At 46.3% G+C, this 27218-nt stretch overlaps 16 protein-coding genes across 16 annotated transcripts; 8 read left to right on the top strand and 8 right to left on the bottom strand.

Moving 5' to 3' along the window:
• Positions 1–19: 19 nt before the first annotated feature.
• Positions 20–1147, bottom strand: SAS4 (Sas4p; the record flags this gene model as incomplete). The annotated part of the gene is made up of 1 exon (XM_002554541.1): positions 20–1147. The coding sequence occupies one exon, from the start codon at positions 1145–1147 to the stop codon at positions 20–22; it is 1128 nt and encodes a 375-aa protein (XP_002554587.1).
• A 125-nt stretch (positions 1148–1272) lies between these two features.
• Positions 1273–2706, top strand: CDC1 (putative lipid phosphatase CDC1; the record flags this gene model as incomplete). The annotated part of the gene is made up of 1 exon (XM_002554540.1): positions 1273–2706. The coding sequence occupies one exon, from the start codon at positions 1273–1275 to the stop codon at positions 2704–2706; it is 1434 nt and encodes a 477-aa protein (XP_002554586.1).
• Positions 2707–2747: 41 nt separating this feature from the next.
• On the bottom strand, positions 2748–5198 carry SEC10 (exocyst subunit SEC10; the record flags this gene model as incomplete). Its single annotated transcript, XM_002554539.1, has 1 exon — positions 2748–5198. One exon carries the CDS (start codon positions 5196–5198, stop codon positions 2748–2750), a length of 2451 nt encoding a protein of 816 aa, XP_002554585.1.
• A 128-nt stretch (positions 5199–5326) lies between these two features.
• On the top strand, positions 5327–5962 carry PLP1 (Plp1p; the record flags this gene model as incomplete). The annotated part of the gene is made up of 1 exon (XM_002554538.1): positions 5327–5962. One exon carries the CDS (start codon positions 5327–5329, stop codon positions 5960–5962), a length of 636 nt encoding a protein of 211 aa, XP_002554584.1.
• A 1026-nt stretch (positions 5963–6988) lies between these two features.
• Positions 6989–7441, top strand: RPS31 (ubiquitin-40S ribosomal protein S31 fusion protein; the record flags this gene model as incomplete). Its single annotated transcript, XM_002554537.1, has 1 exon — positions 6989–7441. One exon carries the CDS (start codon positions 6989–6991, stop codon positions 7439–7441), a length of 453 nt encoding a protein of 150 aa, XP_002554583.1.
• Positions 7442–7698: 257 nt separating this feature from the next.
• ATC1 (Atc1p) lies at positions 7699–8604 on the bottom strand (the record flags this gene model as incomplete). Its single annotated transcript, XM_002554536.1, has 1 exon — positions 7699–8604. One exon carries the CDS (start codon positions 8602–8604, stop codon positions 7699–7701), a length of 906 nt encoding a protein of 301 aa, XP_002554582.1.
• A 1071-nt stretch (positions 8605–9675) lies between these two features.
• On the bottom strand, positions 9676–10371 carry KLTH0F08690g (PRELI/slowmo family protein; the record flags this gene model as incomplete). Its single annotated transcript, XM_002554535.1, has 1 exon — positions 9676–10371. The coding sequence occupies one exon, from the start codon at positions 10369–10371 to the stop codon at positions 9676–9678; it is 696 nt and encodes a 231-aa protein (XP_002554581.1).
• Positions 10372–10606: 235 nt separating this feature from the next.
• On the bottom strand, positions 10607–11683 carry ERF2 (palmitoyltransferase ERF2; the record flags this gene model as incomplete). Its single annotated transcript, XM_002554534.1, has 1 exon — positions 10607–11683. One exon carries the CDS (start codon positions 11681–11683, stop codon positions 10607–10609), a length of 1077 nt encoding a protein of 358 aa, XP_002554580.1.
• A 324-nt stretch (positions 11684–12007) lies between these two features.
• Positions 12008–14155, bottom strand: SND1 (Snd1p; the record flags this gene model as incomplete). The annotated part of the gene is made up of 1 exon (XM_002554533.1): positions 12008–14155. One exon carries the CDS (start codon positions 14153–14155, stop codon positions 12008–12010), a length of 2148 nt encoding a protein of 715 aa, XP_002554579.1.
• A 1201-nt stretch (positions 14156–15356) lies between these two features.
• CDD1 (cytidine deaminase) lies at positions 15357–15800 on the top strand (the record flags this gene model as incomplete). The annotated part of the gene is made up of 1 exon (XM_002554532.1): positions 15357–15800. The coding sequence occupies one exon, from the start codon at positions 15357–15359 to the stop codon at positions 15798–15800; it is 444 nt and encodes a 147-aa protein (XP_002554578.1).
• A 151-nt stretch (positions 15801–15951) lies between these two features.
• MAP1 (methionine aminopeptidase MAP1) lies at positions 15952–17070 on the top strand (the record flags this gene model as incomplete). The annotated part of the gene is made up of 1 exon (XM_002554531.1): positions 15952–17070. The coding sequence occupies one exon, from the start codon at positions 15952–15954 to the stop codon at positions 17068–17070; it is 1119 nt and encodes a 372-aa protein (XP_002554577.1).
• Positions 17071–17332: 262 nt separating this feature from the next.
• CCT6 (chaperonin-containing T-complex subunit CCT6) lies at positions 17333–18967 on the top strand (the record flags this gene model as incomplete). The annotated part of the gene is made up of 1 exon (XM_002554530.1): positions 17333–18967. The coding sequence occupies one exon, from the start codon at positions 17333–17335 to the stop codon at positions 18965–18967; it is 1635 nt and encodes a 544-aa protein (XP_002554576.1).
• A 207-nt stretch (positions 18968–19174) lies between these two features.
• On the top strand, positions 19175–21173 carry SLY1 (syntaxin-binding protein; the record flags this gene model as incomplete). Its single annotated transcript, XM_002554529.1, has 2 exons — positions 19175–19217; positions 19279–21173. The coding sequence occupies 2 exons, from the start codon at positions 19175–19177 to the stop codon at positions 21171–21173; spliced, it is 1938 nt and encodes a 645-aa protein (XP_002554575.1).
• A 128-nt stretch (positions 21174–21301) lies between these two features.
• Positions 21302–22681, bottom strand: RVB1 (RuvB family ATP-dependent DNA helicase pontin; the record flags this gene model as incomplete). Its single annotated transcript, XM_002554528.1, has 1 exon — positions 21302–22681. The coding sequence occupies one exon, from the start codon at positions 22679–22681 to the stop codon at positions 21302–21304; it is 1380 nt and encodes a 459-aa protein (XP_002554574.1).
• Positions 22682–24933: 2252 nt separating this feature from the next.
• HST4 (NAD-dependent histone deacetylase HST4) lies at positions 24934–26109 on the top strand (the record flags this gene model as incomplete). Its single annotated transcript, XM_002554527.1, has 1 exon — positions 24934–26109. One exon carries the CDS (start codon positions 24934–24936, stop codon positions 26107–26109), a length of 1176 nt encoding a protein of 391 aa, XP_002554573.1.
• A 44-nt stretch (positions 26110–26153) lies between these two features.
• GPN3 (putative signal sequence-binding GTPase GPN3) lies at positions 26154–26969 on the bottom strand (the record flags this gene model as incomplete). Its single annotated transcript, XM_002554526.1, has 1 exon — positions 26154–26969. One exon carries the CDS (start codon positions 26967–26969, stop codon positions 26154–26156), a length of 816 nt encoding a protein of 271 aa, XP_002554572.1.
• Between the last annotated feature and the right edge of the window lie 249 nt (positions 26970–27218).

The following is a 27218-nucleotide window of genomic DNA, read 5'->3' as shown; positions in this document are numbered from 1 at the left end:
ATGATATTGTTTTTTCGCGTCAATGTTCAGAGAGCGTTTTATCTAAATGGCCCCGTACGTGTGTTTTAGTCCTTTTTCGCGTCTTTTTTGGAGAGGGTTGGGATGATCTCCTCTTTGATGGTGTCTTCTTGACTGGCGAAGAGGCCTCCGCTTTCAAGATCACTTGATCTTTAGGGCCCTGGCTCGTCGACCTAGTAGCAGATTTAGCAGAGTAGCATTGTTTAGGAAAGGGTGCATAATGTTCAATTTTGGCTGGAAGGGATCCTGCCTCCCTTGACCAAATCTCTTTTTCTTCTTTTGAACATTTGACGATATACGCTGATTGTAAGGGCTCCGCAACTATTGCATATTTGTAATTTGTAGTCTGACTCTTTCGAAACTGGACAACAACCGGGCCCCCGTACCGTTTTCTTCGGGCCTCGAGACGATGCTTTTTGAGCTCCGGTAATGTCAGGAACTCTTCTTCCTCGTCTGAAGAGGCATTTATACAGAATGCGTTTTCTGGCGGCTTGTACGCGTCTATACGTCTGCTAACACCTAAAGGACGGCTATGCTTCCCGCTGCGTGGTAGAAGCATTGCCCTGGTTTTCATATCTTTGAACTTTTCAAGCATCTGGCCTATGATTTCCCTTGTTAAATCTCTTTTTAACTCCAGTTCATGCAGATCGTCGGGGTTTTTGATAACTGTAGTTTTTGTTAGTGATTTGACCCAATTGTTGGTTCCCAGCTCTTCGTATATCACTCCCAAACGCTCCGCCTCGCCCTCAGATTGGAGTCTGTCTTGGTTTAGCATCCGAGTTTCCTGTTTCTGCATCTTCTTGTGGAATGTCAAGTACAAGTCGTCTTCTAAGGGATCTAAGGAGAGGTCATTCGGGCTTGGCTCGAGTTTATCCAGAATATGTGTCTTGACTTCGATTGCCATGCCCTTGCTTCTTAACCTTTTACGAGCTAGCGCTTGATCTTCGGTGTCCCCAGGTTCATCTAATTGATAACCGGTAACTGGGATGGTAGTTCTCGGTAGGATATTGAGCTTTCTGAAAGGAGAAATTTCGTATTCAGGCCTATCAAAGTCAAAGAGCTCATCCTGGTTGGCTGGAACGGGCGTTTTGGGTCTCAATTTCCGCTCAGGCTTCTGATTCATTGTCATCTGAAGCGGATCAATAACATCGATAAATAGAACATACAATAAACAAAAATATCAACTATTTTAGTGTAAGAAGAAAGACGGGAAACTACGTACTATAATCATCAGACCGGCCGACAAGAAGTCAGATGCCTTACCGGAGACGTGATAAAGAGAGTGCTGCTCCTTTTAGCAGTGCTGGAGGAGAAAGGAACAAGGTATTACGCCCCAAGGAGAAAAACGGTAGTTCAATCTGGGGGAAATTGTGCTGGAAGTACCTCATTTCGTTCTTGTGCCTGTGGGTGTGTTTAATTCAGTACTATGAAAGAAGGGTCATAAAGCGTGCAGTAAATCGTTGTCAGTGGTCCAAATGGGAGAATTGGCCAAGCGGCGCAAGCCCGCATCGTATGGCTTTGCTTGCAGATCCACAAATCATGGACGCACATTCATACCCTAGTAGGCCGTGGATAGTTAACTACTTTACGCAACAACTGCTAGACAACTACCATGCACGCAACTGGAAACATTTGCACTATCACTTAGACCCCGATTCAACGTTCTTTCTAGGTGACCTCTTTGATGGCGGGAGACGCTGGAACGATAGCGACTGGTTCAAAGAGTATGAGCGGTTCAATAAGATTTTCCCAAAGAAGCCTAACCGTCTAACCGTTATGTCGCTTCCAGGTAATCACGATATAGGGTTTGGTGACACAGTAATTGAGGACAGCCTTACTAGATTCAAGTTCTACTTTGGGGACCCGTCGTCCGCTTGGGAAGTCGGAAACCATACAATTGTTCTGTTGGATACTATTTCTTTGTCAGATACAAAAAACGAGAATGTGTCGGCTGTACCACGCGCGTTCTTAGATTCATTTGCGTCTATTCCCAAAAAGCATCCAAGAATCATGTTGACACATGTCCCGTTATACAGAGATCCTATCTCGCAAACTTGTGGATCCAAACGTGAATCTCAGAAGCCTTTTCCAATGATGAAGGGGGTGCAATATCAAACCGTTATCGATCATGAACTGAGTCAAGAGGTTTTACAAACAATCAGTCCCTCCTTAGTGTTTTCAGGTGATGACCATGACTACTGTCATATAAGTCACACTTATTTGTTACCAATAGGGCAGCAAACCGCTGAGGAAATAACAGTGAAATCGTGCGCAATGAACATGGGTATATCAAAACCAGCTATCCAGCTGGTCTCACTTTACAATCCAGATGATACATTCGCATCTGAAACATATCATACGGACATCTGTTACTTGCCCGACCCTTACAAACCCATAAAAGTGTATGTCTTCACATATATCCTGACGACCATACTATTTTTTTGGATGCATTTCCACCCCAGCTCATTCAATAGACTAGTAGGCTCAACCTATGACAGAAAGACTGAGGACCTGGCGAACGTTCTTCCAATTGCAAACAAAAAGTCTGACTCTCGCTCGAGTCGTCAGGAGCTTGACGAATTGTTCTCAACACATAAGAAATTGATGTTTGAACGGTTTGCCTTAAACATGGCTCTGATGACTCTAATGATATTCCTAGTTTTTGTATTTTATTACAAACAAATTTGAAGCCGCCAAACATGGCTTTTGTTTACTTATTTACCAAGAACTTAACCTAAGTGCATTTTAAACTTGCTAACAAAACTCTCCTGATTGAAATCCTCGCGCTTCGCGATATATGCTGATATTGTGGAACGATCCACTAACGCAAGGCGCCCTTCACTAGTCAAGGAGCTCAATTCCTCCGGCTGCACGGTAAACAAATTAGCGAGCTCCCTTAAAGTTGTGAAGTCGCCTAGTATTTCCTCTACCGACCATTCTTCAACTGCCGTCTGGATACCAATGATATCTTTTGTCACAATGATACCGCCCACCGAACTCACCTGAAATTTTTTGTAATGTTCAAGAAGGAACCGATAAAGAGTATTGCCAACCTGCCTTAAGAACGATTTGAGATTTTCATTCTTCAGGTAAAGGCTAATCTGAGAGTAAAGACTGTGTAAATCCTTCACTATTTCTGAAGCAGGAAGGGTATCCTGATCCAATATATCTTGACCTTTTGGCAAGAAGTCCTTCTTTTTTTGCTTCGAGAGAGAAAATGCAAATCTCTGTGTGTATCCATGTATCGTCTCTTCTATCATGATGTTTATAAGAAGTTCACACTTTTTGATGTAGTGGTTTGCCAAACTTATGATCCCTTTCTTAACATCAGGAGCGTTTACAAAGAGCGGCAGAACAACTGTTTTAACTGACGCGGATATGAGACTTAGCATTTCAGAAGCTTTCGAAACGTATTCTAAGTACGATAAATTCACATCGGCACATTTTGATATATCTTGCTCGGCCATTTCTGTGTATGCAACTTCTAGGCCGGCCTCAACGTAAGAACCTATGGTGCCCATCAAAACAGTCTCCACAATTTCAAATGTATATTCATTGGCCTTACTTGGCACCAGTTCCATTACCCGCGCAATAGACTCGATAGCGCACTTGAGCATGCTATCAATACTTTGAAGCGAAAAATCAGTGGCTGTCGCCCCGCGCATAGAGTCATTAGCGTTGCCCCCCTCAGTAAGGTTTTGAAATGGTGCATCAGAGTATGTCGGCCTCTTGTCTCGCTCTAAATGACTTTTGAGGAAATTGTTGATTTGAGAAAGTTTGCTGTTCGAAGATGCATTGTAGTCTTGAAGGTCAATATCCTGTGAAAACGTCGCCCCATTTACGAGTTTGTTACTCAAGGCTCTTGCGAAGATTTCTTTATCATGTGCGATTGAGAACGTGGAGGTTTTTAGCGACAGGGCGGTCTCTAGACTGCGCTTTTCCAAGTCAAAGTATTTCGACCTGTCGTATATGATTTTCGCGAAAAGGTCAGAGAAGCAGCGCTCAAGAGTTGGTACCAAGTCACCCTCAGTATCCAAACTTAGAAATTGGAAAAATTCTGTCAAATCTTTCACAAACTGACCAATTAGCGAGTGCAAGGCATAGAGCATTCTCACAAAGGCTAGGTTGGAAAGGGATAGCGATGCATTTAATAGGTCGCCAACCCTCGGTTCGATTTTTTGTGCAAATATCCGCTGGATAAACAGCTGCAACACAAACGCGCTACGGTTTTCGAAAACTTTCTTCACTATCTTTGATTCGTTTTTGATTAATGATTCTATTTCGTCCAACGTTGTGACCATCGATTTATCGTAACAGATTCCATGGTAGTTCATATCTGTGATTTTGCTCTTAAAAGACTCGTCAAACAGCGGTTCTTCCTCACCAGTATCCACAAAATACTCATGTTGGTTTATAAAACTTTGGATAACATTGAGACCATTATTGTAGTGATTGAGTATTATCGCGATTTCATTCAATTGATCAAAGTTACTTTCACGATATGCAGAATTGAACTCTGCAAGCAATTCGTTCTCCATGTTTTCGGAGTACTTCTCGATTGCAGCTGTTGTAGTTAACGTCTTGGGCAACGACTTAGTCTCTACCTTTCTTGCTAAGGCCAAAAGGTTTTTGACCAATATTGCAGCTCGAGCCCTTGGATTCCAATTCTCAGATACTCGAAGCTTTTCCAAGTTTTCGGAGGAGCCTTGGGAATAGAATGAGGAGTAATGAGAGATCAATTCCACTGATTTGATATACATGTTCTTGCGCTTGATAGCTTTCTCAAGCTTTTCACCCAAGGGCGACACAACCTGTGTAACGTCTGTCAGTTTGGAATCAAGATCTCCTGTATCCTTAACAATAGACCTGAGGTTCCCTGAAAGTTGTAATACTTGCTGGGAATGCAGCAGCTCGTATTTAGCCACTTCCTGCTCTAATTGGCCCTTTCGACTGTCAGCATCGGCACTTAACCTTTTCAGTTCCTTTACAGTAGACTCAAAAGTTCTAATATAGGGCTTAGGGTCAACGTTTTCCCATGAACCAGCGTGCGCAGCTCTATCCTTCAAGGAGTTTTCATTGCTGATTTTGTGCACGAACTCATGGACTGTAAGACCGCCAAGAAAGTTATCTAGTGTTAGCAGTTCTCGGAACTTGGGGTCCAGCTCATACAAGGAGTTCATTGCGCTTACACGGGACTTTGAGTTTTCCTCTTGCTGCGGAAGGGATGTTGATGTTTCGGATCATGAATCTAAAAAAAAGCCGTTCAAGAAACCGGAGAACTTAAAGATTGCCGAACAATCGGTACAAAATGCCTTTGGATCAACTTGAAGCCTATGAGAAAAGTATAGTGGATAAAGCTAATGGCCGCACATCTGAGGTTGATGATGATGGGGCTTCCTTAGACGAGATTCTAGGTGAGCTGGAGGACGACACTGATTTTATGGAAAAATACAGAGAGCAGCGGCTACAACAGATAGCTGATGACATGAGAAAAATGAAGCATAACGTTGAGTCTGAGCAGTATGGCCAAGTTTTCACTATGACAGATGAAAGCGAACTAATGAGGCTAACTTCGGCGACGGACCAGGTCGTGATTCACTTCTATCTGGATAGCTTCCAGAAGTGCGCCACGATGGACGCCAAGCTAAAGAAACTTGCTGAGAAGCATATAATGACGCGCTTTTTCAGGATTAGTGTGGAAAAGTGCCCTTTCCTTGTGACGAAGCTTCAAATAAAAGTTCTCCCTTGCGTCGTTGCCTATAAAAACGGCTTGGAAAGAGACAAGATTGTGGGCTTCACGCGCCTTGGGAACCAAACCGACGACTTTGAAGCTGGTACTCTGGAGACGATTCTGTTCAATTGCGGGGTGCTGGCGAGAAAAATACAGCCTCGTGGTATAAGGACGGGCCGAACAGATGAAAGTGATTCCGACCTTGACCTGTGATGCACTCGATGCGCAGACCGTAACTGCTAGTAGTGTAAGGTTGCAAGGCCTAGTCTCTAGACCTCGATAACGCTGTTTGCGGACTTGATAACGCTGCTTGCGAATATGGCACCGCTAACATTAATCTACTGGCACGACGCGCATTCTTCTCTTTGCAAAAAGCCTGAAGTAACAATTGCGGCTCGAACAGTGCGCTCATAAAAAACTACTACTACAGCCCCCTGATGCTAGCCCTATGGACTCTCGTATCCTATCCCCCTCCCCATTCAGAGGTATTACGTTTTTATGTTACATGATACAAAGCACACCTCAAGCTAGTCTCAGGCCCCTACATCGCAATTACCACCGCGCCGCGTGCCCTAAGCAAGTTGGGAATATTTACAGCATCGCGACACACCCGTTCATCGAAGCTTTCAGGTTAATTTCTTTACGCATCGTCGCGTCCAAGTGCCGACTTGAAATCCAATCCGAATTACGTGTTACAAATATTGATTAAGAAGATTTGCAGGCCATAACTCATAAACTGAGGTGCGTCCCGCACGCGGGCCGGATCATGTTTCCCTATTTCGAACTGTATATTACCCTCAAACTGCCCGCGATCTTTGAAATGCCCACGCTCCTTGACCTGCAAAGTGGTCGGTACGAAGAGCCTGGCGCCCTCAGTTTGATGAGCTCTTTATTTAATGACTCTTAATACTCGCTCCAACATGATACCTCGCTTACCTGACCATGCCATTGTCGTGATGATGTGTGAAGAACGCCGACTATTTCACCTTTTCATTACGTGTCTTCGCCGCACCTTGGACTGCCCTCGACACCCATAACTTTTCGATTAATTTTTGAAAAGTGAAAATATTCAGAATTTTCTTCAGGTGGTCATGGGACTTGCAACACCGACGCAAGCTCGACAACTCACGGGAACAATGAAATTTAACAGGAACAATGCTTGGAGACAAACTTGGACATTCAAAAGCTAGAAATCAAGCTACTTGGTAAGAAAGAAGCACTCTTTGCCGACAAACCAAGATGCAAATTTTCGTCAAGACCTTAACTGGTAAGACCATCACCTTGGAGGTGGAGTCTTCGGACACCATCGACAACGTCAAGTCCAAGATCCAGGACAAGGAGGGTATCCCACCTGACCAACAGAGATTGATCTTCGCTGGTAAGCAGTTGGAGGATGGCAGAACCTTGTCTGACTACAACATCCAGAAGGAGTCTACTCTGCACTTGGTGCTAAGATTGAGAGGTGGTGGTAAGAAGAGAAAGAAGAAGGTCTACACCACCCCAAAGAAGATCAAGCACAAGCACAAGAAGGTCAAGCTTGCTGTCTTGAACTACTTCAAGGTCGACTCTGAGGGTAAGGTTACCAAGTTGAGAAGAGAGTGTCCAAACTGTGGCGCCGGTACCTTCTTGGCTAACCACAAGGACAGACACTACTGTGGTAAGTGTCACTCCACCTTCAAGATCAAGGCTTGAACTGTGTAATTCAATAGAATGTATAGTGAAGTTTTGAGATGCATCTCTTGCATTTGACAGCGTGATGTGTAGGCGGCTAGGGCCGATAAGTATCGGTTGTGGGCGGTGGTTGCCCGGGGCTGCGCTGCACGTGCTGTGCTAGCTGAGACCCCAGGCCTGTCGCTTCAGGGACTGGCTCGCTGGAGCATGCTCACAGTGTTTCTATTGGATCATGACGGTAATATTACTGTACAAGTTGTATATGCAATGATGCGAGCTCACGTGAGGCTAGCGGGCCGTGTTGCTTGCACGCCCTCCAGCTTGTTGTTTTGCTCGATGACTAGTCTCTTTAAACGCTCGTTCTCTTGCAGTAGCTGCGCTCTATGAACCTCGCTCTGCTTCAGCCTCAACAGCGTTCGTTTGAGCTCCACGCACGTTCTGGCGTATCCGTCCTTGAGAAAGTTGAAGTTGAGCATGAGTTTGTGCGTGTTTATAATGCGTTTCTTCACGTCCGCAACCTGTAGCATTGTGAACTCGTTGGTGAGCTTGGAAGGTGGCTCAGCAGACGTATGCTTCTTCTCTGTCCCATTTGGAACGGTGCTCTGCACCGCACTGGCTGGTTTGGGCGTGGGCCGCCCATCCACTCTGGCGACTGCGGCGGGAGCTGCTGGGTGGGCGCTTTTCTGCTTGTAACCCGAGTCTGAGATCGGCGAAAGCGACTCTGGAGAGAGAGTCTCATACACGTTCTGTAGCGCTGTGTTGGGCTCCCTAACGTGAGCGTCGCAAAGAGGATCGCGCCCGGTCTCATCCTCGTTTTCTTGATCATCGTAGGCCCTCTTCTTGCCCCGACCGCCGTAATTGTGTAGTGCGTCGCCGGCCAAGATGTTTTCCACAGTCAGGTGCGTAGGCGACTCCAGCACCGAGTCTTGGTCCGGTTCCAGAGGCCCCCAGCCCGCGGCGGGCCCAACCATCATCTCTGGCAGCTCCATTTCCGAGATAACCTTCTCGAGTGCGTGGTGCAGCGGATCGTCTGCGTCCGGGTTCTCGTTAGCCTGCGTCAAAAGCGTGTGCAGCGTTAATTCCAATTCATGGTCGTTCAGATTCGGTTCCAATTTGACAAGTTGCTCGACATCGCCGTGGTCAATCCGCGCCTTGACCTGAGACCCTTTATCCTCGGGAGCCATGTGATAGAATTCCAGCTTGACTCTATCCAGCTTGCCAAGGTCCTGTACAGTTCGAGCTCATCTCATCGCATTCCAAATTTTTTCAGCTTCGTGGTAGTTGAGCTTCTGGATCATCACTAAAGAAGAAACGTTTATGAGTTAATGAGTTAGCGAGTTAGCGAGTTAGCAATTCCGTGAATAAACGAGTTACTAAGCTCGTGATCCAGCGTCTTGACTAGTAGAAGCTCCCAAGTTAACAGTGCTGGCGAAGATGCGAAGAACCAAAGCCACGGGAGAGGGAAGAGTACTAGGCGTCGTCTACAGTTTCATGTAATAACAGCTGTTATCTTTCAAGTCTCTGCCTTCGGACGATATCTGGTGACGCTTTCTCCATTGTTGCCAGCTTTCGCTAGCCATGTGAATGTTTAACTGAGTTACTCGGAAGAACAAGGCCTTTGGAACATAGAGAACAAGAGAACGCAGTCGCACGTCGGAACATACGTGCGAGTATTGGCAAGTGCCACTGTGATCAAAATTTGGTTAAAGTTAGGTTTACAATTTCCAACAGTACCATGCTTGATCTAAGTGCTAAGGAATGCACGGACTCTAGTCGAAAAACATATAGGAATGTTAATTTCTAGGCTTCAAGAGGAATTCATGGCTTGCTGGAATTTCTCAAGTTGTTTCTCGCTTTGTTTCGTGCCGGATGTTTCCAGCAAAGGTTTTATGAGCGGCGCATCGATCAGCGACGGTAAATGAGTCCTGAAATGAGTTTCTGCTCGAAAGCTCGAGCAAGGTCTTCGGGTTGCGAATGAGTTCTGAAAGGATTCGATGACTTGCTTGTACGTCACTCGCTACGCCAGATGGCTTGAGCTCAGCTCCAAGATGCTTGAAGCTCCTAAGCTAACTGGAATAAATGTGCAATGAATGTTTAGATTGTGGCTGTATAGCAGTTTTCTATGTACAGTGTGGTATAATGCAGCTCTGACGAGCGAGATGGGGGCCTTTGTATCAGCGACGCTTTTGTACAGGATCTACGGAACGGCAAGCGCTCCGTAGACGCCCCGTGGATGCATGAGCTCCGCGCGAACTCTAGGTCTTATTGAACGCACGCTGGGTCTCCTTGGAGTAGCGCGAAACAAGGGACGTTGATTTCATCTCCGTTTCCTTTATCAGTGAGTCGGTTGTGGCGCGGATCTCTCCGACGGTTCCTGCAACCCGATCCGCAATCGAGTCACTGAGCTCGTCCACAAGCTTGTCGCGCTGCTCCCAGTTGTCACTTAGCATGCGAAGCACGGAGTCGAACCCCTTTCTGCCTTTAGATGCGTTTTCCCCGAACCGTTTGACCGACCACTCCTCGATCTTATTGCAGAGCGTCTGGATCGTGGCGTACGCTGTAATCTGTGCTTCCTGTTGGAATACGGTTCTGCTCGCATCCAGCGCATGAGGCTGATACTTGACCGTCTCGTAGACCTTCAGTAAGTGCGCGCACGTCAAGTTGCAACTGCGCAGCGTGAGCGTCTTCGCGTTAAGGTCCACTACCGAAACTTCCCGCACGTAGCTCTTATTCGAGGATCCAACCAGCATTGCCAGCCACTTAGGCACAGATTGTTGGCATGTTATAAGCCGCTCACTCGTGAGCCTCGTTCCCGTTGAATCTAGCTCGCGTCTGAGAACGTCAACGGCGACCACATGCGTTGAGACCTCGTTTGGGTATTTTCTCCAGTTGGCAGCTGTTACCTGCTCCCAGGGATAAGAAAATTCTTGAGTGTTTTGGAACAGCTTCATCGCGATGCAATTAAAATATGAGGATTGAAGTGCCGCACTCCTTTGTTGAATTCTTTATCATGTACCTTGTAGCTTTATCGGTTTTGTTCTCAGACTTTTTATACTATCCGATTCTATTTTTCGAATTTCTCGGAAAAAGGAAGCATCGGATTCACTCCGCGATGAGCTTACGTATTTGTGATCAGATATGAGATAGGACCACGGCCCCGAACCATGCTGACCAGCAGTCATGTGCTCAAACCTTTTCAAAGCTATGAGGCTGCGGCAGGCTCACGAACCTCCAATCGCCGGCAGAATGAGATTCTCTGGCGCTCATCACACTGACTCCTCTTCTCTGGCAGATGAGAGAGATCATGTTTTTGATTCGGTTGCCTTTTTCAAAGGGATTCGCATTTGGAGACGAGAGCGCTTGGCGGATAGCGGTCTTCGAGGGCACATGCTTGAGATATTCTCGAGTTGTTTGCTGAGTAGAAGTGAGAAACATGTGGTACACCAGCAGAAGCAGCGGATAGCACAAGCCGAGCGCGCAGTAAATTATTAGTAGGATCGCCACAACCACCCTGTCCGGCCGCGTTGCCTGTGCAACTCGGATTCCACAGCCCACGATGCACAGCGTTGTAGCAAGGCAGCAGCTGGCTAAGAATGTCAAAAAGTAGCGGTAGTTTCGCTGACCTATACAGTTGTTCACCCAGGTGCAGTGATGATCGTGTGTGAGAACACAGGCTTCACAAGTGGAACAGTGCGATGCGCGTGGTGGTCGCCAAATTCGGCAGGTTGCGCAGTACTTCACGTCCACGGTTTTACCTTCTGGATGAGCACTTGGCAGCGTAATTATGTTGTAGTAACTGCGCGGGAGCTGGAACTCTTCACCCACTATGGGAACATGCACGTTGCGTGGTAGTACTCCTGGATCACTTGTGGCCGTTTTTATGAAAGACACGAGACAAATGGCCCAAAAGTAGTAGAACAGTATCACAAGCGCACCATGTCCGCGGCCCAGCCGCCACAGAGCTTGTGCTTCAAATATGGAATACAGAACCATGGGAGCCAATAGTGCAATTAGGACGAAAAGCGAGAGAGGTTCTGTGCCAGAAACCGCTCGCAGGCGGCCTCCCAAAAAAAAGTTGTAGTTGACTACCTTGGGCATGGAGCTATAGTTCGATTTTCTTGTCTCCCGGGCTTCAAATGTTACAAGCCAGTATAAGCAGTCTCTCCACCAGCTGGGCTGGGCGTTTGGCTCCTGTGTGGGCACTTTACATTCTCCATTAGTCGGGCTTCGATGATGGCCCTCTTGTAGATTACGTTCGCTCATCGGCCCCGGCCTCAACACGCCCGAATGACCGAAAGTGTCCGATCTTAACTTTGAGATAAGCTTCTAATGCTAAGGTTAATAATGCGGAACCTGCAAGATGCGAGAGTCTTTCACTGCTCGGTGCGAGAATGTCGGCGTACACAAGATAACAGCGGTTCAATATTTCGTTTTCTGTGATGCTAAACAATTTTATTAGCACTTCGCGCATGTCACTGTTGAGCGGTACCAAGGGGCCCATGTGAATGCTTTTTATCCAATTATTAACTCCAAATGACAATTATTTAATTTACAGATGCAAAGTAGTTGAGCTCTTGCTCAAGAACGTTATTTAGCGTTCCCGCCCAAAAGCCAGCCACCCGAAGATTGAACCTCGTCATCGTTGTACAGATCTAAGGTAAATTTAGGCTTTTTGTACGCAGGCTTTGGCTTAGCGGGTTCTGGTCCTTTTTCTTGTGCTCCATTCTCATTGCCAGACGGGTTCTCGTTATCGCCATATATCTGCAGCTTAAGATTTTGAAGACCAGGTGAATTGGCAGAGGAATTAGATTTCAAGCTACCTGGCCGCACCAAGGTAGATGTAGAGTCTGCATTAGATCTGGCCTCCTCGTCCGAGGTCTGCTCGTTAAAGTTGCTTTGGCCTGACATTAGCCTGTCCTCGTCGTCTAGAACCTTAGCGCTGATCGGTATTGTTTTGCTTGGCCTAAAGTTCAAGGCAAATCTGTTCAGATCGTGGGCAGCTAGCGGATTGGAGCCGAAGTGGAATGATGGCTGCTTTTTAACCTCCTTGAATGATTTGTCAATCAAACTTCTCTTGAAGAGAGATTGGCTTTCCTCATCGCCGCCGTCTCCAGAGGGTTCCAAGAGCTTTGAAAAAGTACCTGGCAAGATGTTCAAGTTTGTCAGGGAGGTATTAGAACTGCTGTTGCTGGAAGAGGGCGAAGAAATACGTGAAAAAAACTCTGGCGGGATCAGCCCAATACTAACATTATTGGCCGATTTTGTACGAGGCATACGTCTAGGTCTCCTAATAGGTCCTGGGGCGGGGCCCTCTCCGAATTGGCCGTCGTGAACATAAATGTTTGTTGGGCCCTGATTTAGTAATTTAGCGGTTGGAGCGCACGTCTCGTCTCCAAAATTCTCGATAGATGACGGCACGCGCGATCCACTCGGCTCGCTTCGTTGAGCAAATGGCGCCTGCAGCGCGGGATCCATCAAACTCAATGATCTAAATCTTCGTGACGTTGAGCCTTCCTGAGGCGTCTGAGATGCGCAGTCGGTTTCTGACCCGCATCGAGAAAGTCTGCTGGGTACAGAAAAGCTAAGACCATCCTCATCTTCATCGTCGTCGCCCTCATCATCCTCTTCCTCATCCAAATCTGAATCATCGAATGGTTCCAACGTCTCTAAAGGCTGTGTTTCAGAATCCTCGTCCGTACTGGGGTTATCTGTGGCAAACTGGAACGTGTTCTTTGCGTCGGCCCGCCTGTTGTATGGAACACGTCCAATAAAGGGCGTTCGCACTTTCACAGACTTGTCCTTGTTAGATGTGATTAGAGAGTTTTGAAAACTGAGCAAGGACGAAGAATCCCTTTTTAGCGGTGTTTCGTCGTCGCTATCTGCGTTTTCAGCAGCGATGGGCTTCGAGGGTTGTTTTAGCAGAGCGTTGCTGTGCAAGGCTTCTAAAGAATCCTTCGACAAGTAGCTTGTAAGAGGCTTATCTGACAATATGGTCAGAAGGGCCTTTACACCTGTACTATTTGTGACTACGATTATGGAATCGAAATCTGTGGAACTGGTCTTCTTGGTAAACTTGTCGTTTAGTTTCGCGTAATACTCTTTGAAAGGCGTGGTAGATGATGAAATCATGTTGTAGTTGCCGATAACTTCAAATTGGACAGCAGCACAAGCAAAGAGGTCCTTATTCAAGAATGTTTTGAACCAGATGAGAGATGTCGGAGAAACCTGAAGTTTGAACACGGCATGCACGCGGTCAGATGAGGACTTGATCTTGTCCCAACAAGATTCAACAAGAAACTTGATGGTTTCAACGTATCTTAAGGAGCCGCTAGAGGATACTGAAAAGTTAAACTGTACAGGACTTTGCGGATATCCATTGTTCAGGATTAGGTCCCAGGTGCGCTCATCGAAGTTGGTGATACTAGCGAATATCTGTTCCTTGAGCTTGTGAACTTTGAACTTCTTGTTGATCCTCGAAATCACGTTGTGTCTGAGCTGGTCGTTGTAGTAGTCAATTGTGGGGATATCGATGTACAAGGAGACTCGGAAGTCATGAACCGCTAACAAGGTAGCAGGGGACCTCGCAGACGCGTCAGAGTACGAGATCAGAAAGAGCGAGTCAAGCCGTTTGACTTTGACTTTGGGGCCGTCTTTCGGGGGTTGTGGTGTCGAGTCCAGCGCCTTGGCAGTAAGCACTTGAGATGCCGGACTTCTGCCGCTGGTTGGTTCTTTCATGGTATGCAATAGTTGTTGAAACTCATAAGATGGTGTTAGGGGGCTCGAAGCGGGGCTGACGCGTGTTGCTCAAGACTTTGCGAAGACGTTGCCTCACTAAATGTTCGCATTGTGCTAGCCATCGCGGGAAAATTTTTCGATCCGTGTGGTTAAACGAACTGTGGGCGGCATCGTCATCAACCAACAAGATAAGGAGGCCATACGAGCGGGGGTGTGCTGTCGCAACTGTAGAGCGAAATGTGGACGAATTACCTACAGTAGTAACCGTTAACACTGCGGGAATTACGAGCTACGCCAAGAAAGATGAAGTTGCGCGTTATATCACGTGAGACTGAATGAAAACAGCGCGTTAAAACAAGAGAGATGCCCCAGTTTGAGCCTCAGTCGGAACAGGAGACTGAGAACATCTGGCGGCGCCTCAAGCTGGCGTTTGTGATTGAGCCATTCTTCTTTCCCGGGAAATAAATTGCCAATAAATTAGGATCACGTGACTGGACGACGCTTTGGTTACTAACCCTGCAGGCTTCTTTAGCTACTACCGAGAACGAACCTTAAGAAGCCACCACATTGTTGTTCAGCCAATGGCGAGACTTGGTGTTCGGCAACTAGATACAGGGTCGGGGTAGGATTCGAGTCCTCGTTCGCAAGAGAACGCTTAAGGCCCCGAAGGAAAGTTGGAAAGTAACGGCAAGAACAACGAGCCTGTGACAATTGGCGGAACAAGATATAAAAGCTAAAGCGATGCAAGGAGACTTGCCTGAAGCTTAATGTCCATGCGTTGAATCTTGAAAGTTTGTTTTTGGCACGCTTCTTACAAGGGCTACGAGCAACAGACGATGCGGACTGGCTGGCAATAAATCAACACTAATCAACAAAGCTTGTTCCAAGCACTTTTTGCAACCACAACAGGTCTCGAAACAGAACATGCTAAAGGCTCATTGATCAACGATGTCAGATGTACTGGAAGCGCTAAATTGCGACTCTGCCGTCGCGTATCCAAGCTTCTCAGCCCTTCTTGGCACTTCCAAGTAATGAAGGAAATCAAATTCCCCCGCCTTTTGTGCAGTGATTTTTCCTGCTCCCGCCTTTATGTTGTCTGCAATTCCCGATAGCCGAAATTGAGCAACCATAAAAACTCAAACTAGATAACCACAGATATCGTCGCCCACAACGTGATTTTGGCACGAGGAAGATCATAACTATGCAAATGAACTCGCCTCTCGAGCATTTGTCTACCGAGGAGTTCGAGAAGCTTAAGCGCAATGCCTTGGAAGCTCGCCAGCGCTCTTACAGCCCCTACTCAAAATTCAGGGTAGGCTGTTGTATCATGTTGCAGTCTAAAGAGTGCATTCTGGGAGCGAATGTCGAGAATGCCAGCTACGGTGGTGCCATCTGCGCCGAGCGCACTGCGGCTGTGAAAGCAGTGACTTCGGGTTTCCGCAGTGACTGGCTTTGCATGGCTATTAGTGGTGATTCACTGGAAACTTGTATATCGCCGTGCGGGATCTGCAGGCAGGTCATACGGGAGTTCGCCAGTCTCAAAATGCCAATAGTGATGTTCAACGGCGACGGTTCAAAGCACATGATAAAAACTTTACAAGACCTTTTACCGCTGAGCTTCGGGCCCGAAGACCTTGCAGAGTAGTCACGCGCGGGATCTTTGTACGTTGCGTGCCATGCCTCATTGCGGACTTTAAAGCTGTATATGGAAATTAAAAAATTGAACTCAAAATTTTAGCTGCGTCTTGAAGTTTCCATCAGTTAAACAAACACAGACAAGAGTCTCCACCATCATCATGACTTCTGTCGCGGTCCGTTGTTCCGACGCTCAGTGCGGAAAGCCCTGTAACTCTGGTCTTAAATGCCCTATCTGCCTCAAGCAAGGCATCGATGCGCAGTTCTGTAACGAAGGCTGCTTCAAAAACAGCTACAAAGCGCACAAGGCCATGCACTGGAAAGATGACAAGCCAGACTCTTTCGATCCGTTCCCTAAGTTCAAGTATACCGGAAAACTGCGGGCCGCCTACCCACTGACGCCTAGGCGTGCCGTTCCAGACGAGATCGAGAAGCCTGAGTGGGCTTACGATGGGCTCCCTACGCAGGAGCAGCGCAACGACACCACAAACAAGATCATCATCTACTCCAAAGACGAGATCAAGAAGATTCGTAAAGTGTGCATGATGGGCCGTGAGGTCCTTGACATCGCCGCGGCTGCGGTCCGTCCTGGCGTGACAACCGATGAGATCGACCGCATTGTGCACGAAGAAACGATCAAACGTGGTGCATACCCTTCGCCACTAAACTACTACAACTTCCCCAAGTCTGTGTGCACCTCCGTGAACGAGACCGTATGCCACGGTATCCCAGATCAGACCGTGCTAAAAGAAGGCGACATCGTGAATCTTGATGTTTCTTTGTTCTACCAAGGCTTCCACGCAGACCTGAATGAAACTTATTACGTTGGTGACAACATCTCCAAAGAGGCCCTGAACACTGTCGAGACAGCGCGCGAGTGTCTGAAGTCCGCCATCAAGCACTGCAAACCTGGATCCACATTTCAGGAACTTGGCGATATCATAGAAAAGCACGCTAAAGACAATAAGTGCTCAGTGGTCCGCACTTACTGTGGCCACGGTGTTGGTAAATTCTTCCACTGCGCCCCCAGCATCCCACACTATGCCGGCAACCGTACATCTGGTGTCATGAAGCCCGGTATGGTGTTCACCATTGAGCCAATGATTAACGAGGGGGCTTGGCAAGATATCAGCTGGCCGGATGACTGGACCGCGGCCACCAAGGACGGTAAGCTCAGCGCTCAATTCGAGCACACACTGTTGGTCACTGAACACGGAGTTGAGATTTTGACCGCCAGAAACAAGAAGTCGCCTGGTGGGCCCAGACAGCGCACAAAGTAAAAAAGCATGCGGGGCCCAGTTCCTGTTGGCTTCCATTATAAAGACCTGTATAACAAGAATTATAAATATACATTTTCCGTCACTGTTCTTAAGATCAAGTTTGAGCTAGGCAATGTTCCACTCAAAATCGACCCTTTAGTGCGGGTAATGTAGACACTAAGTGGCGAATCTAAAAAATTTCAGCACATCAGCTCTTGAGCTACCTGATCAACAATCGAATTAGAGGTCGGTGAGGACTGAGAAGTATTGCAACACGAGTAACATGTCTTTACAATTACTCAATCCCAAGGCTGAATCTCTGAGAAGAGATGCTGCTTTGAAAGTGAATGTCACATCAGCGGAAGGGTTGCAATCGGTATTGGAAACCAACTTGGGCCCTAAGGGAACTTTAAAAATGCTGGTCGACAGCGCCGGGAACATCAAGCTTACCAAGGACGGAAAAGTGCTGCTGACGGAGATGCAGATCCAATCGCCAACTGCTGTTATGATCGCTAGAGCCGCGGCTGCGCAGGATGAAATCACCGGCGACGGAACCACAACCGTGGTATGCCTTGTGGGCGAGCTTCTGAAACAGGCGCACCGCCTTGTTCAAGAAGGCGTGCACCCTCGCATGATCACCGATGGTTTTGAGATTGCGCGTCGCGAGACTATGGAGTTTCTTAACAGTTACAAGATCGATAAGCCAGCTGAAGAGGACATGGACCGTGAGTTTCTCCTGCAAGTGGCTAGAAGCTCACTGTCAACCAAAGTGGCGCCAGAACTAGCGGAAGTGCTAACCCCAATTGTTACTGATGCTGTACTGAGCGTCAAAAACGCGGACAGTCGTTCCCTGGATCTGCACATGGTTGAGATCATGCAAATGCAGCACCTTTCTGCCAAAGATACATCTTTTATCAGGGGTCTGGTGCTTGACCACGGTGGCAGACACCCAGACATGCCTACTAGGGTTGAAAACGCCCATATTCTAATTCTGAACGTTTCATTGGAGTATGAGAAGACTGAAGTGAACTCGGGCTTCTTCTACAGTTCGGCTGATCAAAGGGATAAGCTCGCGGCTAGTGAGAGGAAATTTGTCGATGAGAAGGTGAAGAAAATTATAGATCTCAAAAACGAGGTGTGTGGTCTCGATTCAAAGAGAGGGTTCGTTATCATTAACCAGAAGGGCATTGACCCAATGTCTCTAGACATACTTGCCAAGCACGGCATCTTGGCCTTGAGAAGAGCCAAGAGACGTAATATGGAAAGGCTTCAACTGGTTACTGGTGGTGAAGCCCAAAATTCGGTCGATGACCTATCACCCTCCGTTTTGGGGTTCTCTGGTCTTGTGTATCAGGAGACAATCGGAGAAGAAAAGTTCACATATGTTACAGAAAACAGAGACCCCAAGTCTTGCACTATTCTAATTAAGGGCGCCACTTATCACGCCTTGGCTCAGACTAAAGATGCGGTAAGAGATGGTCTCCGTGCTGTTGCCAACGTGCTAAAAGACAAATCTGTCGTTCCGGGCGCCGGAGCTTTCTATCTGGCTGCATCAAATCATCTAAGGAATATCAACGGAAACAAGCTGGGTGCAAAAGGTAAGAAGAAAGCCGGGATCCAGGCATTTGCAGAAGCTCTACTAGTGGTTCCCAAGACACTAATTAAAAACTCGGGCTACGATGCACTCGACGTACTGGCTACATGCCAAGATGAGCTTGAGGAAGAAGAAGGAAGGATTGTGGGTGTTGACCTCAACGTAGGAGATAGCTGCGACCCTACCATCGAAGGCATTTGGGACTCTTACCGCGTCATTAGAAACGCTATAACAGGTTCCACAGGTATCGCTAGCAATCTGTTGCTCTGCGACGAACTTTTGAGGGCTGGTAGATCTACTTTGAAAGAAGGCCCACCGCAATAAGTTTAGCATGGTGTAATACTTTGTACATATCCAACAAGAATGTCGCTCATTTCCGGCAGCTCAAAATAAGTGATGGGTATGCCGAATCTGTAGCCCAAAGTCTTGGTCATGTCTGACGTACTTGTTCGTTAGAACATGTTACCGTGTTGTGTTCTAGTTTAAGGACTAGAAAGCACCTGAAAACACGATCAGAAGAACAGCTCAATAATGGCTTCGTCCGATGTCATGAGCCTCAGAGATAGGCAAATTGGTATGTTTCGATGATTTTCTTCTATCTCTCCTTCAATTGAATACTAACGCTCTTTAAATAGCCTCTATCGAAAGAATGCTAATGTTCAACCAAGACACATCAACAACCGATCTCACATCAGGTTTGGATGGACAGGAGGTTATTTGGAAAATTCTAGTGCTTGACACCAAAAGTACTGCAATTGTCTCTTCAATTTTGAGAGTGAACGACCTTCTAAAGTCGGGGGTGACCGTTCACAGTCTAATTCAGCAGAAGAGATCTCCGCTCCCTGATGTCCCCGTGGTATACTTTGTGCAGCCAACAAAAGAGAATGTTGAAGCTATAGTGCAAGACTTGAATGAAGACAAATACTCCGATTTTTACATCAACTTTACTTCAGTACTCAGTCGCGAGCTTTTAGAACACCTTGCCCAACAAGTCTCTTTAACTGGCAAGTCAGACAAGATCAAGCAAGTGTATGACCAATATACCGAGTTTGTGGTTACAGAGCCAGAGCTCTTTTCCCTAGAAATTCCTTCCGTATTTCGCCAGTTAAACGACCCAAACACAGGTGAAAACGCCATTAACAATCTTTGTGACCAGGTGGCAAATGGCCTTTACGATGCTGTCATGACAGTTGGATCCATCCCTATTATTCGCGCACCCAAAGGTGGCCCTGCAGAATTGGTGGCCCAAAAACTAGAAAGCAAATTGCGCGACTACGTTATCAACACTAGATCAAATCCCGACTTAGGCATCAATTCTTTAGAACGCTTTGTTCTGATAATTTTGGACAGAAACATTGACCTAGCTTCAATGTTTGCTCACTCGTGGATATACCAGAGTTTAGTTTTTGATGTCTTCAAATTGGCCAGGAACACAATTACAATCCCAACAAAGGACAGCGAAGGTCATGAAATAGCGAAAAAAATGGATATTGATCCTAGAGACTTCTTCTGGTCTGAAAATGCTCACTTACCTTTCCCGGATGCTGTTGAAAATGTCGAAGCCGCTCTAGCGGCTTACAAGGCCCAAGCAGAAGAAATTACGAGAAAGACCGGTGTGAGTGAGCTGAGTGAATTAGACCCAAGCTCTAACAATGATACACTCAACATTCAAGAAGCAGTTAGCAAGCTTCCGGAACTAACATCAAGGAAAGCTGTTATTGACACACATATGTCCGTATTAGCTGCTTTACTGTCCCAGCTTGAGCAAAAAGGGCTCGATGCCTTCTTTGAGATTGAGCAAGGTCAAGACTCACCCAAAACTCGTCAAAGGTTTCTTGAAACCCTTAAAGACGGTAAGAGCACGAATTTAGAGGACAAGCTGAGAACCTTCATCATCCTATACCTGACCTCAAGCACTGAAATTCCTGACAGCTTTGTGAAGGAAGTGGAGAAGTACTTTGAGAAGCAGGAATACGACATAAGCCCTTTGCGCTACATATACAAGTCTAAGGGACTCATGAAGCTGTCTGCTATGTCGTTACAAAACAAGTCGTTGGAGAGCGCTAATTCTGATGGAAAGAACCAGACTTATGGCACCAACTCGTCAGTTCTTCTTTCTGGCCTTTCAAGCAAACTATATGGGCTCACTGAGGGTAAAATTCAAGGCGGTGTTGGCTCTCTCATTTCTGGAATAAAGAACTTTTTGCCCGAAAAGAAAACCATACCAATCACTAATGTGGTAGAAGCGATAATGGATCCATTGAACAGCTCCCAAAAGAACCTCGAGACAACAGACAACTACTTGTACTTCGATCCCAAGGTAATCAGAGGTTCGCATAGCAAAAAGCCGAAGAGACAATCTTACAACAAATCGACCGTCTTTGTCATAGGGGGAGGAAACTATCTAGAATATCAAAACCTACAGGAATGGGCTCATTCTCAGCAATCTAACATTAAGAGCGTCATTTATGGTAGCACTTCTATTTCGACCCCCACGGATTTCCTGAAGGAAATCTCTTCTCTGGGCTAGGACGGAAAGGGTTAATTAGTTACGTCTATAGCATACCAAGTTCAGTGAGCTATTGTAATTTTTGCTTGTGGTGCTGATAAATGTTTTCGCGTAGTTAATTTATGCTAAATGTACTTGCTTTTCTACTTTTACAAGTAGCTGTCACTTGATTCAAGGATTTTGATTGACCTTTTCGCATCCAAGAACAGTGTCTTAGCTTCGTTGACGTCACTCACGTTAATCTCTGTACGACCTGACGTTTTCGCTAAAATGCCAGCCGGAGACAATAACTGAAGCGCGTAACGCAATGAGGTTTCCGTTCCCATGTCTGCGAGCAGGTCAAGAGCAGCTGAATCTGTCTTTAGATTCTCAACCGATGACCTTCTCTCAATGATGGTTCTAATTTCGTTTTTGTTATAAGGAAGCGTGCGCACTATTAGCAATCTATCAATCAAGTCTGGGGGGACGCCATGAGGTGAAACAATGTCTTCTGTCCCACGAACTGTAGTCATGCCCCTGTTAGAAGCGAGCACCACTACTGGTGCAATGCTCGACTCAAGAGCCCTGTTTAGGTAAGTGAAGATTTCAATGTCTAACATGTTAACTTCGTCGATGAAAAGAACGCCAGGAATTAGTTCTGCAACACCTTGGTCGATATATTTCGCCACCACTTTGTTGACCTCTTGTCTCAGTTTTTCTGTGATCTCGGTCTTCTTGGGTTTCATCAACTGCCCCATCATAGAAATGACGTCCTGTCCACCTTGAGGCCTGGCATTCGCGACGTCCAAGTCATGCAGCGTAACATCCTGGACAATTTCCTTTTTCTTGTGAACTTCGCCTTTTGGGAGAGGTACGTATTCCTCAGCTTCGAGGTCGAACTCAGTAGCATATGCGTCAGATCTTCCAACTCTCTTGACAGCACCAGTGTTGGCTTCGATGTAAATGACATCTCCCACACTCACGCTTTCCCTTTCGATGCTCTCATAGACGGTAGGATCCAGTCTAAGAGTTTTGGTACCCTTAGCAGATTTCAGTCCGATAATGACGTGAGAGATAGTCTTGCCATATCCACCAAGTGGATTTTCAGCGCTCTGAGGAGTAAGCTCCGTAACTTCACCCTCGTAGACTTCTTTTGTTTCTTTGATACGCAGGCCGATTGCTCTCCTAAAGTTCTCCATCAAAGCTTCAGTTTTTTTGACCTCCACAGAATAAAGCTCAGAGCCCACCAGAGGACAGAATGGCACCTTAGGGCCCAGCTCCTGCGAGATGGCGAGTGCCAGCGCCGTTTTACCAGTAGAAGGACCACCTGCAAGCAATATCGCCTTACCAGACATTTTCTTCACCTTGATAAGGTCAACGATGACACCACACGCTTCTCTGGCCTCGATTTGCCCAACGAATCCACCTTCGACCTGCTTTGCAGCCCCGAACTCATCGAGCCCCAGTCCCTTGATATGTGTGTGGGCCGCAGTACGCGTGGAGGCACCACTGCCTGCTCCAGAATCTTTAATTTCGCTGACTTGAACCATGTTTTCACACCAATTGGATTGTTGCGAGGTTTTTAGTTCTCTCAAGTTAATATCAACAGAATTGTTCTTCAATGCTCGAATTTACATGCTCCATATAATTTTTTCAGAAGGGTATATTGGAGTACTTGTTGACGATTTAAGTTAATAATGAAGAACGACTTCAAGCGTGTATGATTTTCCTTTTCCAAGAGTTGGGGCTATTCCCTGGATCGAATCTTGCCGCCGGCTGTAAAACACCTTGAGCCAATTCCTCCAAACGGGCCATTAGGTTGAATTGAATTATTGTCTGTTCTTGATAGATGTTCCATTGAATGTGCAAGTCCACTATCTTGCTAGAAGTGACGCGCTTGTTCGCAGACGAGCATTCTCGTAGATCTTATAATTTAACGTAACATTGAAACCGAAACGTCTTATGATGGGCATAAGCCGGCCTGAACACTTTTTGGTAGTTACTGGGGTACGTGTAAAGTTGGCAGTCGGGTTAGGCTCTTGCTTGTCTTTGTAATCACATAACAATTACTCGATCATGATGCCTGGTATCAGACAGCACTTTGGGTTTGTTTGCGAGGATCAACACTAGTAGATACTAAGGGAAGGTGTCGGCTCGAAGCTTGCATATTTGTGCGTTCTCACCAAACGCTTTTGATTTCGTGACATCGGTCGTAAGCGATAAACAAAGCGTGCTCCAACTTACCGGAGAAAGGGTGTTGAACAGGATGCGCGCGGTGATTTGATTAAACTGACGGCCGATGGCATGTTGTTATATTTTGTTCCCACAAGTTTTTGAGTAGCAAGCTATGGTGTTTATTGTATCGGATACTCCCGGGGAAGTTTATGACGGTTACTCCCCTAACAGAATTGTCAGCCTATCAAAAACACCTATAAATGACCTAGATGAGTTTCCCTGCCCTCTGTACCCCCTTGTGTGCGAATGTCCAACAAATCCTTAAAAGAACTTGAAGGTTTAGATCACCAGATAGTCGACAGAAAGAACCCGCTTCTTTTTGTGATCTTCAAGTCTGCTTCAAACTCCCTTTGGTGTGCTTTCAAATATGAAGAGAGCGTGTTAGTTGATCTTAGCTCCGATGTAAGTTCAACTTCAAAACTTTGCTTAGCTTGCCAGTTTCTCACAATAATCGAGCGGGAGAGCTTTCAAAGGCCTCTATAATATCTAAAATGGATGCTTACGAGCAAAACATGTTTCATCTGGCCGACACAATCCCATCTTCAGAGAGACCAAAATTTTTTGGGGCATGAGAGCCACATCACAAGCGAAGGTCCTCTCCAAATTACTCTTCAAAAGCTAACTGTTTTAACCACTGACCTGTAAGAGGGGTCTCTTTTTCAGCTTAGAGCTTACACACAAAGCCTTGCATTGAGCAACGCAAGAGTGTAGCAGTCTCGAGGTATGAGAGCTTCAACATTCAAACAAGTCCAATTAGCCAAATTTCAGCTCCGCGCTCCATAACGGCCAAAACTGCCTCAGCATAAGTACCAGGCAAAAATCCCAGTCCGCAAACCAATTGTTCGAAAGCAGCATCAGCTCGGAACATAATTTTTTTTATTCGGGGTTCCCGTTCCACTACTGACCCTTAGCCGCCCATAAACCTGCTGTCTTGATTTGGCCCTCACAAAAACAACCCAGAGAGGGGTCTCTACTTGTTTTTAGTGTCGCTAGATGGTGAAAACAAATTCTCACTGGGCTACAGTTGAACTAGTCGTTTATCTTGAGCGTATCGCTCTCCCCGATAGACCTTTAAAGGATTCTGGAGTGATGATAGCACTATAAACGAAGTAAACAACGTTTTAAGCGCTTATTTCAATCAGACTTTGCAAACAATTAGAGCCTCAAAGAGCTTCAGAAAGCGCCTCGAAACTACTGCAATTAGAATTCCTGCTGCAAGTTGCCGCTGCTACTCTGAAGACCCAAACCGCGATTTCAGCAAGAAATCCGATAGGGCCGTGTTGATACGACAAGTGTTTCTCTAAAGCCGGACGAAACGGATGCCATTTGGATCTCCACATTGAGCATTGTATTGTCAATCTCTTACGAAAATACCTTTCTCTGTTGAAACGAAATTGCTGGCCTTCTTTTAAAGTGGATGGCTGGTTTAATCACTTTCCTGAAATAGGTAGAAAAAATCAAGAAATTAATTGCAAGCAGCAGCATACCTTAAAAAGTCGATGAGGTTCATTGTTTATTCTTGGATCATAAACCTCACTTCACATCAAAGCCCAAAGAGCTCTTAAAAATGCACGAGGGAATGAAACAAGGATCATTCCCAGAGAAAGGGCAGCGTGCCAACACCATGCTTCCGCTCACACCGCCCTCAACGGTACAAAAGCCATCGGCATCTGACAATCGCGAGGAAATTTTGGTTACTCCGCGGAAGTTGTTTCCAGAGCTCAAAAAGCTGAGTTCCAAGGCCCGGAAACCACCGTTGAGGTACCGTCCAGAGAAAAACACAGTGTTTGACATTGAGCAGTACATAGAGGGTTGTAGAAGAGGAAAATGCAATGAAAAAGACGCCAAGTTCTTGAGGTATGCTTTCGAGCACAGCAGGCGTGTAGTCATGGTGGCAGGCGCGGGCGTTTCTGTCGCAGCGGGAATCCCCGACTTTCGTTCTAGCGGAGGCCTTTTCTCAACGCTTCGAGATGAGGGCGTGGCATCCGGTAAAGAGCTCTTCGACTTCAACAGCGTTTACTCGAGTGTTGAAGTTGGACAAAAGTTTAACAGAATGATAACCAATATGCATGCAAGGTGCCAGGAAACACGCCCGACCGAGTTTCACCGCCTGGCTAACACTGTTGCCAAGGAGGGCCGCCTCACCAGGCTTTACACGCAAAACATTGATGGTATCGAAGATGGGACGTCGCACTTGCAGACTCAGGTACCGTTGGAGAAGCCTTTTCCTAATACTATTCAACTTCATGGAAGCATCAAGCACATGTTTTGCAACAAATGTTCTAAAATATACGACATGAACCCCTCCCTTTTCAAAGCACAAGAAGAACAGACAGGCCGTGAAGTTTTCCCGCTTTGCCCGCAATGTACGGAGTTTGAGGCTGTGCGAGAAGTAGCTGGTATGCGATCGCAGGGCGTAGGAAAGCTAAGACCACGAATTGTTTTATACAACGAAGTTCATCCAGAGGGTGAAAGTATAGGAGACGTTGTGTCTAAAGATCTCAAGGGCAGGCCCGATTGCTTGATCATAGTTGGCACAACACTTAAAATTCCAGGAGTAAGGGCGATGTGCAAGCAGTTTGCACGTCAAGTTCATCAGTCAAAGGGCATAGTCCTTTGGTTGAATACTGAACTCCCTACCAAGAGTATTGAGGACTTTTTAGGGTTCATTGACCTAATAGTCGTTGGCGACTGCCAAAAAGTTACCTCATTGTTCGACGCTTCGGGCGCCCTTTCAAAATAATTTACATGCTTGCGTGCAATTATTTCAAACATATATGTATGCATTTACATGTCTTCCAACTCTATCTGATCGTTCGGCTCCTTTGGCTCCTGACCTTCGGCCCACTGTGTAACGTCGTCTATGTAGCTCAGGATGTTGGAGACGCTCTCGGGGTTTTTGGCTTCCAAAGGCAAGAACTGAACCATGCCGAAATCATCCACAAGGTTTGCAATCGTCTTGTTCAATTTCTGGAAACGAGGATTCAGTGTTTCATTGCTCGAGTCCAGAAGCAACGTTGGGTCGGGATTCAAGTATCTTTTCAATTTCTTTTTGCTATATTCATCTTTAATCTGGTCGAGCTTGCTGAGAATGTTTATATGTGGAAGCTCCAAAAGGATCATTGCCGACATGGCGCTTAGTGCGCCACTAAAAAACTTGGAAGAGTCTATGACGAATGGTGCTTCCAGTAGATAAGTGGCACACAGGCTAAAGCCCATTTGAGTCTGGAGGTGCCTTGCTATCGTAGGTAAAACAGGGATGTGTGTGTAAAGTTCTATTTGGCCTGGGCAGTCGAAAATCAGATACTCATCATTGTAGTCGCCAATCTCCTCTTCTAGCCAGTCGAGATTATTGAGCAGATATTCGAAGCAGTAAATCAACGACCCATTAGGACCAAGATGGAGTTCTTCCATCACATCTTCAAGAGAAATTAGGTCACGGATGTCCACGGTGAATTCGTACTCACTAGCTTCTGCCGCAGGGTCCAAATTCACTATGTGAGCCCTGCGACCAACCGTCTGCATATGAGAAATGATAGAGTTGCAAAAAGTACTTTTTCCTGCACCAGCGGGTCCCAAAACCAGAACTCCAACCCTTGACATTGTCTCTTCTTATTTGATTACGGATGGTGTTGGGCTTGACGAAGAGCCGATGAGCTTCAGATGAGCTTCGAAAAGATTAATTTTCAGCAAAAGCTCGTAGAAACATCACTATTCACGAGTTCTAGGCAGGTCCTCTCTCGCCTAGGTAGTGGGAGCCTGATCTTCGTTCTAAGCTTGAGTTGTAGGCTATTATGATGTTCGTTTAGTTATGCTCGGTAGTGTGGTTTTCCCAGCTTTTCTTTGGTGTGT

This window comes from Lachancea thermotolerans (genome assembly GCF_000142805.1).
Source record: "Lachancea thermotolerans CBS 6340 chromosome F complete sequence".
Taxonomy (NCBI): Eukaryota; Fungi; Ascomycota; class Saccharomycetes; order Saccharomycetales; family Saccharomycetaceae; genus Lachancea; species Lachancea thermotolerans.
This window is presented reverse-complemented; position numbering and strand designations above follow the sequence as displayed.